Here is a 21,141-nt window from a genome sequence, read left to right as displayed (position 1 = left end):
TTAAACTTGAAAAAATCTAGGGAAGGCAAAGTGAGGCTGTTTTTTGTCCCAATCCTGAACACAAGGCACCAGTGACAGGGACTCACTAGAGATCATAACAACAGACATGTGCACAAAACCTCAACAATGATAAAGCTTGGAAAGTCATATGCCAACTTTTGCTTATGACAATTCACACACTCTTAGGGTCTCTATTTACCAGACAATCTCTATTAGACGGTAATTTTCATCCCTTTTTTGTATTTTGAAGAGATTTTGAGGGTCCCTTGTTTGTTAGTTTGCTTTGTTAGAGTTGATGTTTTCCAGGATTCAGCCTTCTTCTCTAGCTATCTACTTCATTTATATTCTAACTTTCCTTCAATAAGCACGGAGAAGGAAACATGCTCCTCTTGTTCCTGTGCATTGGACTTTGGTTCAGTGGCAGAAGATCTGCTTTGCATGTAGAAGGTCGTAGTCTCAGTCCTTGGCATCTCCTGTTAAAAGGCGTGGAGATCTCTGCTTGTGACCCTGGAGAGCCACTACCAGTCAGACTAGAATAGGGCTAGGAAACCTCTGCCATGTGTGCTGCCAGTGCTGTACCATTATACTTGTAGAGATGGAAACGAACCAGAAAAAAACGAACCATGTGGTTTGTGGTTCATCAAATTTCACGAACCACAAACTTTCACGAACCTGCCCCTGGTTCATGAACTGGTTTGTTTGGTTTGTAAAAACATCATATCCAGGTCAGATAATCATCACTTCCAGGTCACCAGAAGGTCACTCCTGGGCCAGCAGAAGTTCACTTCCAGGTCAGCAGAAGATCTGCGGGAAGTCCATCCCCTGTTGCCCAGGAAACTGATCGATTGGCACCAGGCTGTCTGCAGTGACGAACCAAAAAATGAACCAAATGAACCAGCCTAAAGTTCATGGTGGTTCATCTGAAATGGGATCTGATGAAGCGCTGGTTCGTGAATAGACATGGGCACGATCTGAATTACGATTTCAAAAAAACCCTGATTTTGGCGTTTGTGCCATCGTGACTCAGCTAATCGGTACCGTCCATGGCAACCGATCCAGCAGTCGGGAGTTTGCTTATTCGGGACTTGTTCGGATGTATCGGTTTCTGTTCGGAATTGCAGACACTCTTGCGCCAGTAATTTATTCCCGGGGCAACTGAGCCAGGGGAATGAGCTGTGTTTGCCCTCCTTCTGCTGCCCTCGAAACACGCATGGAAGCCCAGCTTTCCTTGATTAGCAGGCTTCCTTCCAACCACGGAGCAGCAACCCAGGGGAGGGAGGGGGAAGGGGGTGTTCTGAAGCCATGGGCACAAAGGCAAAAGGCAGCGTGGGAGGCTGGGAGGCTGCCCACGCCATTCGTCTTTCCCCAGGACAAGGGGCGCGTGGGCAAGCCGGCTGCCCCTTGTCCTGGAGAAAGGCAAAAGGCAGCGCGAGAGGCTGGGAGGCAGCCTGCGCCATTCGCCTTTCCCCAGGACAAGGGGTGCACAGGCAAGCCAGCTGCCCCTTGTCCTGGGGAAAGGCAAAAGGCAGCGTGGGAGGCTGGGAGACCACCCACGCCGTTCGACTTTCCCCAGGACAAGGGGCGCGCAGGCAAGCCAGCCGCCCCTTGTCCTAGGAAAGGCAAAAGGCAGCGCAGGAGGCTGGGAGGCCGCCTGCGCCATTCACCTTTCTCCAGCACAAGGGGCGTGCAGGCAAGCCGGTCACCCCCTGTCTTGTGGGGCAGGTGAACGGCGCAGGCAGCCGCCGAGCCACTCACGCTGCTGCCAGCTCCGCAGCGCACCAGCACAGCCGGCTTGCTGCGTGGGCAGGAGGGGGCGATCCAGGAGCGCACGCATGCAGGAGCCTGAGTACGGTTGCCCTGGGCACTGGCAACTGTAGATCCGGCCCTGGGAATGTCCCCTCCCTGAGGGGAGGTGGCTTGTTGCTGGGTTAAAAACTCCCCCCCTCTACTCTAAGTGTGTGTGTGTGTGTGTGTGTGTGAATGTCCCCTCCCTCCCTGAAGGGAGGCAGCTCATCGCCACCTCCCCCTGCCCGCCGGGCCTGGCGGCCGCTGCCACCAACCACCATTCCTATCTCGCTGGAAACAGTGGGGCGCCCTCCCGCTTTGGCCTTCCCGATTCCGTATCAGAAATGGGATTTGATCAGTTAGAATCGGTGACCTGGGTTCGGCAGTGGCCAGGATCCACGAATGGCTTAATCAGTATTCTTTTTTGGATCGTGCCCATCTCTATTCGTGAACCACGAACCAGCCTGGTTCATGCTTAATTTTGGTTTGTATTTCAGTTCATGCCCATCTCTAGTACCCAGAACCTGATTCAAGCCACAGACTATGGCAGCACTACTGGCAACAGGCATGGCTTATTTCCATCATTATCTCCCAGACAAGCACAGCTGCCAGCCAAGTCCAAGGCAAATCCTTGAGATGCTGGCCACACAGCTGGAGTTTGGCATGCTCCAAGTATGCCTGGTCAAGTAGAACCCTTGTCTGCCCCGCTCTAAATTTGTCTGCCAGCACACCAACATCTTCACAGACAGACACAGCATTATTCTGGTACTTGGGCCAGAAAGGTTGCCTTCTCCTGAACTAGAGAAGACAGGCCTTGATAGACTATCTGACTCAGCAGATGACAGCTTTATGTGTGGGTTTGTGGGAGTGAAATCTCTGGAGGAGATCAAATTTAACTTAACCGAAGATGTGAAGTCCTGGGGTTTTTTAAAGGACTTTCCCTCCAGTTTTTGAAAGAAAGATTGGGAAATTTGTGGAAGCTTTAAGACAAAGTTTTATTCACTCAAAATGTATAGCATGAATGTACTCAAAATATAAAACATGAAAAAATGTGTTTCATTTTATCCGGTGGAAATTTGGGGAAGCACTGAAAAAACTCCTATGAAATCTTTTTAAGATAAAATGTTGTGTGTGTGTGGAAAGTGCCGTTAAGTCACAGCTGAATTATGGCGGCTCGAGAGGGCTTTCAAGGCAAGAGACATTTACAGGTAGTTTGCCATTGCCTACCTCTGCATAGCAACCCTAGCCTTCCTTGATGGTCTCCCATCCAAGTATTAAACAGAGCCAATCCTGATTAGCTTCCATAAAAGGTAAGATGAGGTTTTGTTCACTCAAATATAGCATAAGAGGATTTTTTTTCTGATGGAAAAACTGAGACATTTGGGGGAGCACTGAAAAAAATCCTGAGAACAAAATCTGTTCCCTAATTTCAAATTCTATTTTTTCCTACTTCTCTGTTGGCAAAAATTAAGATACATGGCTAAGATAGTACAGGGTGAAGCAGTTTACAGCTGTCTCTCAAGGACTTCAAATATATGTAGTTTTGCTTGCAGAAAACAAAGGTATTTATACTATTATGTACTATAAATATGACAATCAGGACAACTATACATGATGCATTTTGTATCATTTTATAAATGATGTGTTTTATACATATTATGGCAAAGTAAGCTTAAGCTTGATAGGAAAGTAAGTATCGCATAATTTCAGTTTCCCCCCAAATTTCTGTCCCCCTCCTTTTCTTCAACATTTTTCTGGAAAAAACAAGGTGGAGGAAAAACGGAAACATTTTCTTTCCTGTGGCTTCAGAATTTCTACAAATTCTATAGCTGTAATCTAGGTTATGGTAAGCATACATGCAAATACATGCAAATAGACCCGAAATACCAATGCCTGATCTACATTCCTTCTCACCCACTCCCACCCACTTGTAACTGCCTGTCTAGACAGAGGCAGCATGTTGCAGTTACTGTGTCAGACTCGGGACTTGGAGGCCCAGGTTTGAATCCCCACTCTGCTGTGGAAGCTCAATGGGTGGCCTTGGGCCAGTCACATATTGTCAACCTAACCTAGTTATTGTGAGGATAAAATGAAGGAGGGGGAAATGATGCTTTGGGTCCCCCTTGGGGAAAAAGTTGGGGCATAAATGAAGAAAGTAAGTAAATAAGCATTGCTGAATATATTGAGGTCATAAATATTATTTTCTTTAATTGCAACCAGATTTATTGTGAAAGTAGATAATAAGAGGGGGGTTTAAGTTAACTATTTACAGTTAATTTATCAAACCACTTTATTGCAGAAGTTAATGCACGATGAGCAATTGAAAAGGCTGCAATTAGAGGTGGGCACAGACCAGAAAATGGCCCAAAATTTAATACAGACCAGGCCAGTTCGGTGTGGGATGCCCATTTTCCACGGACCCCACTGATGTTTCACTGGTCCGTTGGTCCGTGGTCTGTTAAAGCCTTCCCACCCCACTGGCAAGCTGCACCAGGAGCACTTTAACATTTAAATCCTCCCTTGCTCTAGTTGACTGGCAGCCCACCAGTCAGCTGAATCAAGGGGGGTTAGAGCGCTCCCAGCACCACTGGCAAGCGGCGCCGGGAGCGCTTTAACATTTAAATCCCCCCTTGCTCCAGTTGAGCAAGGGGAAATTAAAGCACTCCTGGTGCCGGCTCAGTCCGATGAACTGGTCGGTTTGCGAACTGGCGCTAGACTGTGAAAAGTTCATGGTCCATGGTCCGTGAAACATAGGAATTACATAGGAATAACATAGAAATTACCTCTCATTAGACCTGATTAGGATTTCTCCCTAAATTAGTAGTGGGGGGGGGGCTTCTACAATATATAACAGTGAACAGCTCACAGGCCATGATCCTCAGTGTAAAAGCAAACAGGAATGTTACATGCATAAAGCTATTCCTGCTTTCATCTGTGACATTTTGGAAAGCAGGACCATAGGTGTGGGGATTTTAGAGTATCAGTAATGGAATACTCAACCACATACAACTTTTAAAAGAACTATTTCCAGGGGCCAACTGTGCCACAGCTTCCAACAATCAGAACCTGTTCTGGGTTCTTTGAGGAAGTACCTTGAGCTTGACACATCTGTTCAGTAGAGGTGTCAGAGAAAAAATGCAGACTTCAGTGGCTTGTGCTCCTTTGTATCATTGTTCAGTGTAAACAAGACACTTGTGGGGGGAGTGATTAATTTAGCCTGATTCCCTATCAAGAGAACACGTGACAAAGTGCACAGACACACTGTTTAGCAAGCAGCCATCTTTAGCCATCTGCTTACAATTTTTTCATCAACTGCAGCTGAACCAAAGCCAATTGTTTTGTTTGTAAAACAAACTGTTTAGCTGAGTATCACTCCCTGGTAGTCACAGAGGGAAATTCTCTCAAATTTTGCCTGCCCATTTTCAAATTCTGTCACCTCTTTTCGAAAGAAATTTCAGAAAAACATGGTGGTATTTAACGAAGGATGCTTCACACCACTTGGTAGGCAGACTGTCCACAGCAGTAAACGGTTGATTCAGTTAGTCTGTTCTAGGTTTTGTTCTGTGGCAGAAACATCTGTTAAGTTTGGCATGAAGCATGAGAGACAGGAAAATGTAATTCCTCCAAAGCAAGAAGCAGAAATACTGAAACAATCCCTGTGCTGAATGACCAACCTGTACATGAGACAGTAAGAAGATCTCTATAGCCAGTTGTATAAATGAGTGTAAACATGTCTGTGCCCTGTAGTCAGACTCAGCTCCTGTTAAGATGCAGGAAATTTACAGTGAACATAGAGCAGAGTCCTCTGTTGCTTTGGAAAACCTTCACAGGGAAGATCATTCATGACATAGCACTCAACACACTCTGGCATACCAGTAAAGAGAAGCATTCTTTTCATTTCTGTACATGCACACACTACATGAACCACATTCATTTTTGTTCAACTAGCTTATTTCCCCACATTTCCGGGTTTCATATGGCAGTCATGCTGTTTACAGTTGTGTCAGTCCAAAAAGCCAAGAACATAATCCATCTAATACCCTTTATTAGGACCAACCCAACGACACACAGAACTGTGCAAGCTTTTGTGTTCACTCTTCATCCAACCAGATATTCATATGGTGGTGATTTGAGAAAGTCTCTTATGTGTGATTAATGATAACAAAAAGCATCCAGATACATTTCTGTGAAGTTTTGATGTTGTTAGTGAAAGGCACCATCCTCCACAAACTCCGCTTAACACCAGGGACAGAAATGGGATTCAGGACAGAGAACAAGAAAAACTTCTTTGCTTCAAGAAATGATTAAACATTGAATTCACGGCTGGAGTATGTAGAGATGGTCACGGGCACCGATGGCTTTAACGGGGAATTAGACATATTCATAGAGGATAGATCTATCAGCAGCTACTAGCCACGGTGACTAAAGGGGACCTCCACATCTGGAGGCAGTAAACCACTGAGTATCAGTGCCAGGAGGCAGCATCTGGCCTCGTTCTCTGTGCCCTGCTGTTGGCTTTCCAGAGTAATTGGTTGGCCACTGTGTGAGATAAGATGCTGGACGAGATGAACCAATGGTCTGATTCAGCAGGGCTCTTCTTATATTCTTAACTGAGTAGTGGCACACAGGCTGAATTCTTGCCTGACATCCCTCAGGGCCAAGCTACAAGTGACGAATGACACTTGAACGGCAAGTGGATTGAGTGGAAGGCAAGTGAACAGGGAGAAATACACTTGCCATTCAAGTGTCATTCGTCACTTGTAGCTTGGCCCTCAGATGATCTATTTGCGACCCACTGAAGGTTTTGGTCCTGACAGGACCATCCACATTCAGATTATTATGCAATAAGCTTATGTCATGACCCACCTTCACAAGTATTGTGGCATGCAAGAGCAGCCAACAACAAAAAATATGTTTGCCTGAATTAATTCTAACATGAAACCACAGATACATAATTAGCAATGTCAAGGAATTTAGAACTATTCAAGAGCCTCATAACATGATTCCCACTAATCTTAATAAAAACTGCCATAGAAACACTTTGGTATCTACAGAATTAGTACAAGCCTTTCAAATATATTTAGATGAATCAAAGAATCAAGAAACAAAATATGTGTTTCTGGGAATAAAGGGTTGGATCCAAAGAACTGTGAGTCCAGCTTTACTCCTGGAATAGATCTTTCATGCCTCTCTGCCTCTCCTTGACTTCTGCTGCCCCTGTGCCACCCAAAATGCTGCTCTTGTAGCCTGGGGGACCCTTAGAAAAAGCATGGGATCCCCCCCGCTCTTCCTCAGGGTAGTGTATGGGGTTCTCCCTTTCCCATTTCATACTCATACTCACAACAAACCTGTGAAGCAGGTTAGACTGAAAGAAAGTGATTGTCCCAAAGTGGTCCAGTATTTATATAGTCGGTGGGATGTTTGAACCCAGGTCTCCTCTAGTCTAGTCCAGCACACTAACCACTACACCACACTGTAATGCAGCATGGGACAGACCTACAGCAAGAGGAAAATTCATAGAAATCACAGTACCTTCTACTCACAGTGGATCCAACCCATTATTATTAATGGAGTCCTTACTCTTGTGTACACAAATACAGAACAAAAATACAAATAAAAAGAGAGTCTAAACGAGAAAGTCACTTCTCATTCTCTGCTCAGTTTCGCTTCATTACTGTCAAACCCACCTCAATAAGCCTGCACGTGTGTTCTTTAAATATAGCAGCATATTCCTTTATTTCCTTTTCTCTTCCATTTTTAGCTGCTTCAGTGAGCACTAGAAGTGGGACGGTTGTATCCAAGAATGAGTCTGAGATATGATCAATGATAGCCTTGCGAAGCTGGAAAAAGAGAGCACAACCTATATATTAATATGTTGCACCTAAATATTGGAAAACGTTGACAAATGCAACATTTGAGATCAGAAATCCACTTAGATTAAATTGTTTTGGGTTCATCATGTCCTCTCATTTCCTAGATCACACATTATGTTTTTCCGTCACAGCATGTGCCCAGGTATGGCACATGTCAAATATATAATGTAAATCACCCTTGAGACCTAATGTCAAAACTCAAATATAACCCCACTTCATAAAACCATTTCATACTTTTATTCTTTGCTAGTGAAAACTGACTAATAAATATGGCACTTGGAGAAGAAATCACTCACTTTCACTTGTCTTTAAGGGGTAAGAGTTACATGTATGCTCAGAAAGTCATTGATACTGCTTGCCTATGGGCTCCTATCAGGCACATATAGAACAAGCTGTAATAGTCAAAGGAGGGGCATTTCTGGATGAGCTTACATATTGTGCTGGGACATAAATAAAGTGCTTTTAAAGGAATATGCAATGGGGGCAAGATGAGAGTTATCTCAGCCATCATATGATATTGCAAAACCCATTAATATAGCTCCATTTCAGGTGTTTAAGAAGAATGAGTTTTTGTATTATTAAATTTCATGTGAGTTAAACACAGGATTAAAAATGAGGACAAGCGTCTCTCTGTTCCATTTCCTTACTGTTAATTAATGCTTCCCATCACAGTTGATTTCATGCAATGGTGTATATGCCACACAGTCTAAATGATGACAACTGAATCACTTCTGCTTCTGCACTTAACTTTTCCAACCCTCACAAGGAGGTTTGAAAGAAACTTTTAAAGGACAAGAAGGGCCTTCCAGATATATTGATGGATGTTGCTTTTCATAAAGAATATATTTATTATAATATTTGCTCTCATGCGTAATCTACATCATGTATTTCTGGAGAGGTGGCAGAGGCTTAGCTATGAGCTGGAAAATCCATGGCTGACATCTTGCCTTGTCATGAACTCACTAGCTGGCCAAAAACAGAATGCTGCCTCTTAGTCTAATTTCATATCTGCCACAGGATAAAAATAAATTGACTACCTTGCCAGGAAGTCAAAAAAATTATCAAGATAATGTATTTGAAGTACCTGACATTTAGAAGCACTGGTTGTTGTTACTGCTGTTGCTGCCCAACTACTCAAATATTTTCTATCTTATTGGAAAACTCAAGAAGGCATTTGATTGCCTAAACCATAGACTTCTGGATAATTAAACTAGTAAGATCACCAATTATGCCAATTGGTAACAGATGAATACACCAAGGATTGCAAGAAATCTGGTATCAAGTTTTCTCCATCTGCATTAATTAATCTTGAATTTCTTGTTTAAATTATTCAATAAAGGTAGCACTGTGCCATAAATTAATTACCTGCAATAAGATTTCATCTAAGCCAATAAGAGGTAGTTGGACAATTACTCAATGGACTTGGGTTCTGTATCTATCTGAGAAAATGAGTGCACTGAGAAAATGAGTGCATTGTAATCATAGGCTCTGAGGAAGTACACAAATCAAAACATTACCAAAGATTGCTTCTGAAAATATAATTGCCACAAAAGGGCTAACTGACACTCTGCAAAGTAAGTCCATTTATATAATAGATCATCATACAGATTACACCCCATGGCCTGAGCTATCTCTACATCATCCTACTGATAAACTACATGGTAGGAACTGATGTATATTATAGCAAGCTGTTACTGTTACAACAAGGCTCACCATTTGGAGAAGTCTTTGTGGAAAGGTAATCTTTTAACATTCATTGATAAAAATAACAAGAACATATTTTGCAGTGGATGATTTAACTAAAGTGATCACTTGAATTACAGCCTGGTTGCTTCTAATATGTCAAAACATAGAGGCTGACTATAATACAACCAAGAACTTTTAAAAATATTTCAAAGAGAAAAGATACTAACTGCTTTGCTCCCTCAAGATATTTTTGGAGTTCCTGGATTCTTGAGAATGCAATATCTAGTCTCCATCAGCAGTAGAGGCAGGTATGAACCAAAATATGAATCAAAGTTCATCACGAACTGGGCTAATTTGTGGTTCGCGAATTGGCGGTTTGTGGGAGCTCATTTCTCACAAAATTTAGTTCATATTTCAGTTTGTCACTGCAGACTGCCTTGCTCTGATCAATCAGTTTCCTATGCAACTGTGTGTGGGGGGGGTGTCTCTGCAGACCTTCTGCTTACCAGGAAGTGATGTTTTCATGAACCGAATGAACCAGTTCGCGAACCAGGGCAAGTGCGTGAAAGTTCGTGGTTTGTGGTACAAGATGAACCAAAAACTGCACAGTTCGGAATTTCCCAGTTTGTGCCCATCTCTAGTCAGATGCTTTCTAGTAGCCAGGTGGGTGGGGAAGAATTACAGTCACAAAAGATATTTTTCATTGTTGTAATACAAGTTAGAAGGGCTATGATGATTGTGACTTCAAATGTGTATATGGGTGTGAAACTGGTCAAATTGATCTGCCCTGATGGATATAACAGGTTTACAACTCTTTTGGAGAGAGATTTCCACTGATGCAAACAACAGACCTGTCATGGGCCTGGTTGAGGTTAATAGAATTGTAAAAGTTGTCATCTATGTGCAGTTCACTACCAGGCCCAACTATAGTGAACCAAATATGAATTTAATAAAGGGAAGTGGAAGAGACATTGTGAGTGGTATATGTGTCTACCACCATAGTTTTAGAATAATATCAGCTTCTGAAACTATGGGGATAAAAATTGACCATACAAAAAATGGAAGCACCTGTGTTAAAGGAAGAAACAGATGATGCAAAAGAAATCTGAACATATTTAGAACCCTGCAAGCATCAATGCTGTATAACAAGTGAGCAAGCCTCTTGGAAAAAGTACATATTAATATGTTGCTATCCACAATGTTCTAATGATCAAAGGGATATTGTTTGCAGCATGTACTGATAGCAAGGAGGCAGGTGTTACACATGGGGATTTTAACTTTAAAAATCCTTCTGAAAAAATAACACACTACACAGTCACCAGGAGAGAAACATTTTATGTTTTGTTCAAGGATTGTATAGAGGTCAAGGGATGAGGAAAAAAATGAATATTGGCAAGATGTTTGCACAGTGCATTAAAAAACATACTCCTTCATTAACCCACCACTGCAGGTCTGTTATGGAGGAAGACAATGTTCCAGAGCAAATAAACATAGTTGCACCATTAACTCCTTTGGACCTTTGAAGTGTTATTTCACACAGTAGTCTGCACATGTATACTACTCTGTACAAGCTTAGCTCCTTCCAGATGTGAGCCACACCAACTTCACTAAAATATAGAGGTATTTATTCTATCAGGATTAAAAAGCAAATGTAAAAACTAGGATATGAATTTCTGAGACCAAGTAATCCCCATCCTCAGATCCTTACATTGGCTCTCCAGCTCCTATATCCAGTATGAATTGTTACCCTCACTTTTAAAACACTAGGACTTGAATTCTTTGACCAAGTTCCAGGTATGCTAGATAGTCTTTGCCTTGGACTGCACTTCCTCTTGCACTACCGCTTCCATTTGTACAAGGCTCATTGAAAACCACTGATTTTGTGTAAATGGGCACAAGAGAAAGCACATTCCATGACAGAAGCTATCTAACATGCACAGGGCTCATTCATAAAATCCAAGCTTTCATGTCCAAGAGGGCCATGACCCAGTGGAGCCCCAGCTGTGGAGGGGCCATGGCTCAGTGGCAGAGCATGAAGCAGATCCTAGGATCAATCTCCACTTTTAAAATGTATCAGGTAAGAGGTGATGTTAAAAACCTCAGCTGAGACCCTAGAGAGCTTCTGCCAGTCTGAATAGACTATATTGCCACTAATGGACCAGTGGTCTGGTTCAGAATAAGGCAGCTTCATGCGTCTACATCCCATTCTACTTCTCTCTTCTGATTTCTCAATATCTCCTTGCCCACAGACTTTCATACTTGCATCTCTACCAGCCTCATTTCCCCAAATCTCCTGCTCACTTCCACCTTCCCCTTCTTGAGTCCTCTTCATAATGGCATGAGGATGGATGTAATGAACCAGAATGGCTTTGTTTGTAGTCCATATGGTGGCCTTCCTGTGGCCAGATCTAACAGTTACTATCCTTTTATTCTAACGGCTTATAGCATGGTTGTTGATTTTCTAAATAAGACCTGATTTTATACTCATAGTGTGTGAAAATCAATGTGCCTTGAAATGTTATCTGATAATTTTTGAATTGCTTCAAATTTAATATTTGGGAGCCTGTCGGGAATGCTATCCATGCATCTTTCTCATATATGTGCATACACGTATTTTAGCAAAACAAAGGACTAAAGAAAGTTCATGAAGGATATCATCATCAGTGATCATCCACAGGGTTCATTCTATCCAAATCTTAGGTGACAGCAAGTTTTGGATGCATCAAAAGAGAAGAGAGTGGCCTGTTATGACATTCTGGACCTGTACAATTGTTCTGCTTCATCTAGATGGAGTCATTCAATATTTTTATGGATTGCTCATATTTCAGCAACTCTGTTTATAGGAAGTAAAAAAAAATCCTCTTTATCCATATTGGTTCATATTTTCTATGAAGCCAAAATTTTGTCTCAGAAAACACTTTAGATAACCTTGTCTTTGGTTCTGAAAACATGCTCTTATAGGGAAAAAATACTTCTGTGGGCAGCTAAAAGGCAAAACAAGAATCCCTTTTAAGGAAAACAAGGAATAGGAATTTTTAAAAAATATGTTTCAGAGAAGAAATTCAGAGTATTTTTTAAAAATATATATGTTTCAGAGAAGAAGAAACAACAACACTTGGTATAAAGTGTTGTATAAAGTGTTATTATGTTAGCCATTTCTTCTTCGAAGCATATGTTGTTATGTAGGATAAGAAGGGACTGGCATTAGTAGGGTTGCCAGCTACAGGCTGAGAAATTCCTGAAAATTTGGGGAGTAAATCCTGAGGAGGGCAGGGTTTGGGGAGGGCAGGGTGCTCAGCAGGGTATGATGCCATAGAGCTCACCCTGCAAAGCAGCCATTTGCTCCAGGGGAACTGGTCTCTGGCTCCTGGAGATCAGCAGTAATTCCATGAGATCTCCACCCCCCTCCCCAAGTTGGCAACTCTAGGCATTCGAGACCCATCATTCCATCCTTAAGTAAGTGACTGGCTATTCATAATTTGTGTTCCTATGTTAGGCAGCCAGTTTGGTGTAGTGGTTAAGAGCACGGGACTCTAATCTGGAGAGCTGGGTTTGATTCCCCACTCCTCCACTTGAAGCCAGCTGGGTGACCTTGGGCGAGTCACAGTTCTCTGAAGCTCTCTCAGCCCCACCCACCTCACAGAGTGATTGTTGTGGGGTATTAATAATAATAATAACATACTTTTTAAACCGCTCTGAGTGGGCATTAAGTTGTCCTGAAGAGCGGTATATAAATCGAATGTTATGTTATTATTATTATTATTCTGACCAATTAACAGTGCAGTCCTAAACTGGGTTACATTCTTCTAAACTCACTGATTTCAATTAACTTAGAAGAGTGTAACTCTGCACAGGATTGCACTCAAATCTTTTGATCAACTCCTTGTATAGACTTTTGATCAACTCCTTGTATAGTTATGGACTTTTGGTGATTCTGCTAACCTAAAACCACTCACCTTAACTTTTCTGTATTTGTTGAATGCCAGTGTTCATTTAAAAGATAAATCTTTTTTTCCCCTCCATAGCTGAGTACATAAATCCCAAGTTTACACATTTAGCCCCCAGGAGAGATTACCTGCCGACGGAGGTCTCTTGTTTTCTTGCACATATTGTCTATCGCAATATTCAACGCATTGCTTTTTTCTTTTTTGTCAGCCTGGGGGAAAATATCCAGAAGAGAGATATTTTAACTGCACAAAGGAATCTTGATGATGCTTCAAATTGCTTATCAAAACTAACAAAGAGTATGATTGCAACTTACAGACCAGCAATGTATTTTCTTCCTGTGGCCCCTCTTTAGTAAATTGTATCTATTAGTAGATAACCGAGGCATGAGCGTACTGTGTTGGACAGGGATGGTTCATTCAATTGAACCTCATAAACAATTTATTTTTTATTTATTTTATTGTATTTATATTCTGCCCTCCCCGCAAGCAGGCTCAGGGCGGATAACAACATTAAAACATTTAAAACATTCCATTAAATATTAAACATAAAACATTAAAAACATTGTATAAAGATTAAAAATAGCAGCACTCTTTTCTTGGTGGCGGTAATATCGTTGAGTACAGAAAGTGCAACAATGCAATTGAACATGGCAGCAGCTTCAGAACAGTGGTGGGCAGCTCTCATAGGGAGGGGAGTAGATGTTATATCCTCCAGCCAGTGGAGGCCCAGCCTCAGCCATAAGCCTGGCGGAACAACTTTGTCTTACAGACCCAGCGGAAAGATAGTAGATCCTGCCGGGCCCTGGTCTCGGTAGACAGAGTGTTCCACCAGGTAGGAGCCAGGACTGACAAAGCTCTTGCTCTAGTCGAGGCCAGGCGGGCCTCCTTGGAGCCAGGGACTGATAGCAATTTCTTTTCTCCTGATCGGAGAGTCCCCTGGGGAATATACGGGGAGAGACGGTCCCTCAGGTACGCTGGCCCCAGTCCGCACAGGGCCTTATAGGTCAATACCAAAACCTTGAACCTGATCCGATACTCCACTGGCAACCAATGCAGCTCGCGCAATACTGGTGTAATATGCGCCCTATTTGGTGCTTTCATGATGATGCGTGCCACTGCATTTTGCACCAGCTGTAATCTTCGGGTCAGGCACAAGGGTAGGCCCGCGTAGAGCGAGTTACAGTAATCCAACCTAGAGATGACCATTGCCTGGATCACTGTAGTTAAGTCACAGGTAGACAGGTAAGGGACAAGTTGTCTGGTCTGCCTCAGGTGGAAAAAAGAAGACCTGACAACCGCTGTGACCTGTACTTCCATTTTCAGGGAGGCATCTAGGATCACCCCCAGGCTCTTAACCCTTGGAACAGGCACAAGCTGTGCCCCATTGAGGGTCGGGAGCCGGAGTCCCAAATCCAGTCCCCCATGGCTCAAGTATAGGACCTCCGTCTTTGTTGGGTTCAGTTTCAGTCAGCTCTGTTTCAACCAATCAGTCACGGCTGCAAATGCATGTTCCAGGACATCTGGGGCTGAGCCAGGCTGGCCATCCCAGCTCACAATATTACCTAACAAGCACAATATTAGCTTCTGGCTTTAAGGATGTATTACTATGTGCATAGACTAACCATATAACATAATACACATGTGAATGAACAACCTCTTTTTCACTCTCCTACTGGTTTAGAGGTTCCTCTAGAAAATGGGATAATAATTTCATATCATGAAATCAATAAAGCAACAGTTCTTCCTGCTCAAAGTTAAAAATAATCTTATGATGCACTTTAGCGCTATGCAGTTAATGCTAATGCAACTGAGGCAAGCCATGGAAAATGCTGGGTGAGTTTTAAATGACTGCTAAAGGGTTTTAACAGCTAGCCTATGTACCCTGAAAGAACAGCCTTTAACCAGAATGAGAATCTTTCTAAATGTTACTAATTACCTAGCTCAAGTGAACCTCATTTCACGTGTCCCCCCCTCCAACTCGATTGCACAGTCACACTTCAATTTGCTTGATTCACGTGTCTGATATCAATTCCTCCTCAACTGCTAAAAATATCCCAGTTTCCCCCACATCCATTCATTGAAGTGCAGATCTTGACACTTTCTCACACCTTAAAGAAATGCAAATGGGCAGTTTAAAGGAGCCTACAGTACTTGCTCTCACACCAAAACCAGAGGGAAATTGGCACTTTGCCTTTCAGAATCACTTACAGATCCTACAGTCACACAAAGGGAGCTCCTGTGAAATTGGCATTCACGAGCATGGAGCAAGAACAGCCTGCACATGAATTGAGGACTAGACATACAATCCTGCACTTGAGTGCCCCTAGGTAATGTGTAGAAAGACTCTGCATTATTCTCTATTAGACATGAGCACGAACAGCATTACGAACACAAAAAAGCCCACAAACAGCCTGTTCAGCTGTTTGTGAACAGGCTGTTCATGAGGCCCCATTCCAAACGAACAGGTGGTCGTTGGAAGCCTCATTCATTGCTGTTTGTTGCTGTCCATCAAGCCAGACAGTCTGGCACCTGCAATCAATTCCCATGGCAACTCGGGCAGGGATTGTCTGAACTCCTGCTGTTGCCCTGGAAACCCGGCATCAAAGAGGAGTTTAAATGCCCGTTTCCATGCTGCTGCTCAGCGGCATGGAAAGGGGCATTTAAACCCCTGATTCAGCTGCTCATCGGGGGCTTCCACTATGAGTGGTTGAGTGCCGGCTGCCTGTCTCCTAGTGCGAGAGGGATGGGGGGAATCTCCCTGCCCCTCTTAGCACCGGAAGAGCCGGCACCATGTGGCTTCTTCTGCCTGGAGATTCTCCCTGCCCTGTTTGCACGGGGCAGGAGCAGCCCCAGGGCTCCAGCACTACCGGGTGCCAGTGAGACAGGGAGATTCTCCCTGCCTTGTGAGCACAGGGCAGGAGCAGCCCCGGGGTGCCAGCCCTGCCAGGTGTGAGCGGGACAGGGAGATTCTCCCTCCCTTTCTTGCACGGGGCAGGAGCAGCCCTGGGCCACCGGCCCTGCCGGGTGTCAGTAAGATATGGAGAATCTCCCCACACCACTCACAGTGGGCAGAAGAAGCCCAGCAGCACTGGGGTGGGGCAGGGGGGTGGGGGCTGAGGTTGTTTAAAGGGCCCTGCCACTTGCAAGTGGCAGGACAGGGCCCTTTAAACTATCAGCTGGCAGGTGGCAGGGGGGATTCTAACCTGCCGCCTGCCAGCTGATAGTTTAAAGGGCCAGGTAAGTGGATTAGAGGGGAGGGGGGCTAAGTGGGGGAGGTTTAGGGATAAGGTGGGGAGGCTGCAGGCCCCCACGAACAACCAACAATGAACAATAAAATCATTTTCGGTAACCAATCTACTGAAAATCTGGCACTATGACAATCCTTATTTAATCACCTTTATAAAAGAATCTATTTTTATTTATTATCTTTACCAATATACTGAGTATCATCAATATAGAAAGAGAGCCTTATATCAAGTATAATATTATAAAGATTTTTCAATAATGTCAGGCCTTTGGATAATGCTTAAGAAAAAAAATTACTCATTTATTTAACTATTTTTTTATAGGTAGCAAACATTGGAAAGAAAACTAATAATATCATTGTATACTAACTATCTTTAACATCTATAATAGAAGACTTATTTGATATCATTGTATAATATCTACCTTTATTGTATTTGTAACTGTTTATTAAGCATAATTTAATTAAAAAATTATTTTAAAAAACAATGAACAATAAACATGTTCATGACAGCATTATGTTCATCAATTTTCATTGTTCGTGGATGGCAATGAACCACGAACAGCGTGTCCGGGGCTTTTTGTGTTCGTGCCCATATCTATTCTCTATACTACAAAAGAAAGGAGGTGAAATATTTCAAAGTTAAGTTCTCTATAATATGTAACTATCTTTTGGATCTGGCTGAAAATCACTGTAGAAGAATTTTTCTCAGCAGAGATTGACTTCTCTGTCTCTCCCATCCTGCTGTAGCTCATAATGCCCCTGGAAACATGGCAGCTGGAGGACAAAGTGACCACATCAACAGTATGAGAGGGAGTCAGAAGTCAACCATGGGAGGATGGAACTGAAAACCATTCCCTCTTGCAAACTGAGAAATGATCAGCAGAATCTAACTCACTATTTAAATTTAACATTTAGATCAGGTCTTTACAGGTCCTTTAGGTGATGTACAACAAACTTTATTTTTTTTATTTACTTCATTTATACCTTGCCTTTCTTCTCAATCAATTTCTTCCCTTTCATCACTTCTTCCTATATCACTTCTTCCCTTTCATTCTCAGTACTAACTATATTTGGCATAATGTTAGTACTAGAGATGATCACGTATTCCATTTTTGTCTCTATATGTTGTCACAGTGAACATTTTGTTGTTAGTACTGATTGTTCAACTGGTACCAGTTTGGTGTAGTGGTTAAGAGCACGAGACTCTAATCTGGAGAACTGGGTTTGATTACTCACTCCTCCATATGAAGCCAGATGGGTGGCCTTGGGTCAGTCACAGCTTCTAGGAGCTCTCTCAGCCCCATCCACCTCACAGGGTGTTTTGTTGTGGGGATAATAATGGCAAACTTTGTAAAGTGCTCTGAGTGGGTGTTAAGTCATCTTGAAGGGTGGTATATAAATCAAATGTTGTTGTTGTTATTCTTTTATGCAGTTTTTACAGTAGTTATATCTACAATATGCATTGCTGTTATGTATTAATTTAATATGAAATGTAAATGACACTGTAAAGTATTTGCTCTGCTGGTTTTCTACTTATAGGGAGTTTTAACAAAGGGAAGTATTCCAAACTGTGATCCTCCACTTGCCATCTGAAGTTGTGGTGGTTAGAGATGGGCACGAACAGCAATACGAACAAAAAAGAGCCACAAACAGCCCAATCTGCTGTTTGCAAACAAGCTGTTTGTGAGGCCTCATTCTAAATGAACAGATGGTCATTGCAAGCCTCGTTCATTGCTGTTCGTCAAGCCAGATAGTCTGGCACCTGCAATCAATTCCCTTGGCAACTTAGGCAGGGGTTGTCTGAACTCTGTCTGAACTCCTGCTGTTGCCCTGGAAACCCCAATCTAAGCTCAATTTAGTTTGATAAGCAGGTCTTCCTTTCAAGTGTGGAGCTCCACATTTGTTACAGGGGAGCAAATAGCAGGGGGGAGGGGGTTAGTTTGCAGACAGTGGAGAGGGGGAGACAGTTGCTGTTGGCATTTTGATAGAGAGAGTGCATTGGAGCTTGAATTTTCTTTGTGTGTGGTGGGATAGGCATCTACCCCTTCAAGTTCCAGGGCTGCTGCCAGGCTCTGGGTCAAGCTATTATTTATTATTGGTACCTTTCCTGCTGCCTGGTCAGGTCAGGTTTCTGGGAGTGGTGCAGTAGGGATCTTGACTTGGAGGATGGCTGGAGGAGAGCCTGCTGGCCCCCACGAACATCCAACCACGAACATGTTCATGAACAGGGCCATTTTTGTGGTTGTTTGTGAGTCCCTATTTGTGGATGGCAATGAACATCATGTTCATTATTTTTTCTGTTCATGCCCATCTCTAGTGGTAGTCCATTCTACCACTGCAGAATTCTACCATCTCCTCCTCCAGTAATCCCTACTCAGCCAAATTGTGTGGTTTAAATCATATCTATCAACCTAATCTACTTCCTAAGGTTGCTTTGTGGTTTTGTTACCTTTTCGTGAAGGAAGGGCAGGAAAGAAATGTAATGTTTTAAAAATATGCACCTGATCAATTGCAGTGTAAATATCCTATAACATAATTCCCTTAGCGTCTGATGACTCACAAAAGTTCCCAGGGCGCAGGCGCCTGAGTGCACCCCTAGCGGGGATAAGGGGCAGTCATGCCCGGCAGCTCTCACTGTCCAGTGCCGGAGCAGCCGCCCAGCAGCACGTTGCAAGGCAGGGCTGCTGGGCCCGTTGCAGCACGGGGCGGCTCAGTGGAGGAGAGGCAGAAGAAGGCCGCTGCCCCCTCCCTTGCCCCTAGATCAGTTGGCCCGCGGGCGAGGGGGGCTGCCGTGGAGCACTCACCAGTCTCCCCCCCCCCCCTGCCCTGCAGGAGGGTAGGGAGAAGGCCAGAATTGAGCCGCGGAAGAGCGAGCCGCCCGCCGCCCTCCCAAGCCCTGCTTGAGCTGGGCGCGAAGCCTGGGCCACCCGCTGCCCTCCACAGCCCCAGCCAAGTGGAGAAGGAGAGGGAAGGTGAGCCGCCCTCCCAAGCCCTGCTCAAGCTGGGCATGGAGAGCGAAGGCTGAGCCGTCCGCCGCCCTCCCAAGCCCTGCTCGAGCTGGGCGTGAAGGCTGGTCAGCCCTCCGCAGCCCCAGCCGAGTGGGGAAGGAGAGAGAAGGCAAGCCACCCGCCGCCCTCCCAAGCCCTGCTCGAGCTGGGCATGAAGGCTGGTCGGCCCTCCGCAGCCCCAGCCGAGTGGGGAAGGAGAGAGAAGGCGAACCACCCACCACCCTCCCAAACCCTGCTCGAGCTGGGCGCGAAGGCTGGTCCGCCCTCCGCAGCCCCAGCTGAGCGAGGAAGGAGAGGGAAGGCTGAGCCACCCACAGCCCTCCCAAGCCCCAGCCGAGTCTGGGACGGAGAGGGAAGGTGAGCCGCCCGCCACCCTTCCAAGCCCTGCTCAAGCTCAGCACGGAGAGCGAAGGCCAAACTGCCCACAGTCCTCCAAAACCCCATCTGAGCCACAGAAAAGGGGAAGGAAGGTGAGCCGTCCTGCCAGCTTTCCCCAGCCACCCTGCCTGCCATCCCTTCCATGTCCCCTCTACCAACTAGCCCTTCCACGCCCCCTCTGCCAGCCAGCTCTTCCATGCCCCCTCCACCTGCCCGCCATTCCATGCCCCTCTGCCTGCCATCCCTTCCATGCCCCCTCTGCCAACTAGCCCTTCCATGCCCCCTTTGCCAGTCAGCCCTTCCATGCCCCCTCTGCCTGCCAGCCCTTCCATGCCCTCTTTGCCTGCCAGCCCTTTCATGACCCCTCTGCATGCCAGCCCTTCTATGCCCCCTTCCTGCCATCCCTTCCATACACCCTCTGCCACCCATCCCTTCCATGCACCCTCTGCCACCCAGCCCTTCCATGACCGCTCTGCCTGCCAGCCTTTTCATTTCTCCTATGCCTGCCAGCTCTTCCATGCCACCCTGCCTTCCAGCCCTTCCATGTCCCCTACACCAGCCAGCCCTTCCATGCCCCTCTGCCACCCAACCCTGCCATGCCCCCTCTGCATGCCAGCCCTTCCATGCCCCCTCTGCATGCCAGCCCTTCCATGCCTCCCCTGCCTGCCAGCCCTTCCATATCCCCTCTGCATGCCAGCCCTCCCATGCCCCCCTGCCTGCCAGCTCTTCCATGCCCCCCCCCATCTGACAGCCCTCCCCAGCCCCAGGTTTCTAGAGCCCGTTGTATTTTTTCTCACAACGGACTTTCTTGCTAGTGGAAAATAAAAATGAAAAAGATTGCCTGTGACCAGCCTCTCTTTATTGCTGTAAATGTCTACTTATACACACACTGGAAGTAACCTGGGTCCTGAAATTAGTGCCAGATTTACCAGCAGTTATAAGGAATAATTCACTCTCACTGTGCTTCCCAAAGGAAAACCTTCCAGGCCTGCTTAAGACATTTCCCAGCATCTGTGGCAGCCTCGCTGTCTGACAGTTTGCAATTTTCATAGAACCTGGATAATCAAAGTTCATGCTATGAACATATTGACTTGAGGAGTTTTATTTTGTTTTTAATCTTGAAACATTGAAAAGGATCTTCAGGATATTTCATCCCTCTCCTCAGCAATACTAATATCAATGCCTGGGTTAAGTACCAAGTTAAATAATTAATATTG

General features: G+C 44.6%; 1 protein-coding gene across 1 annotated transcript in view; it reads right to left on the bottom strand.

Moving 5' to 3' along the window:
- CTNNA3 (catenin alpha 3) overlaps positions 1-21,141 on the bottom strand; it is a 1,107,197-nt gene that overhangs the window by 475,148 nt on the left and 610,908 nt on the right. Inside the window, exons 8-9 of the mRNA XM_054983955.1 lie at positions 13,420-13,500; positions 7,473-7,625 (exon numbers count right to left, since the gene is read on the bottom strand). Coding sequence (XP_054839930.1) covers positions 7,473-7,625; positions 13,420-13,500 — 234 coding nt within the window. The remainder of the gene's footprint in view (positions 1-7,472; positions 7,626-13,419; positions 13,501-21,141) is intronic.

Source organism: Eublepharis macularius, chromosome 6 (genome assembly GCF_028583425.1).
Source record: "Eublepharis macularius isolate TG4126 chromosome 6, MPM_Emac_v1.0, whole genome shotgun sequence".
In the NCBI taxonomy this organism is placed as follows: Eukaryota; Metazoa; Chordata; class Lepidosauria; order Squamata; family Eublepharidae; genus Eublepharis; species Eublepharis macularius.
The sequence above is the reverse complement of the archived record's forward strand: the minus strand, read 5'-3'. Positions and strand labels throughout refer to the sequence as shown.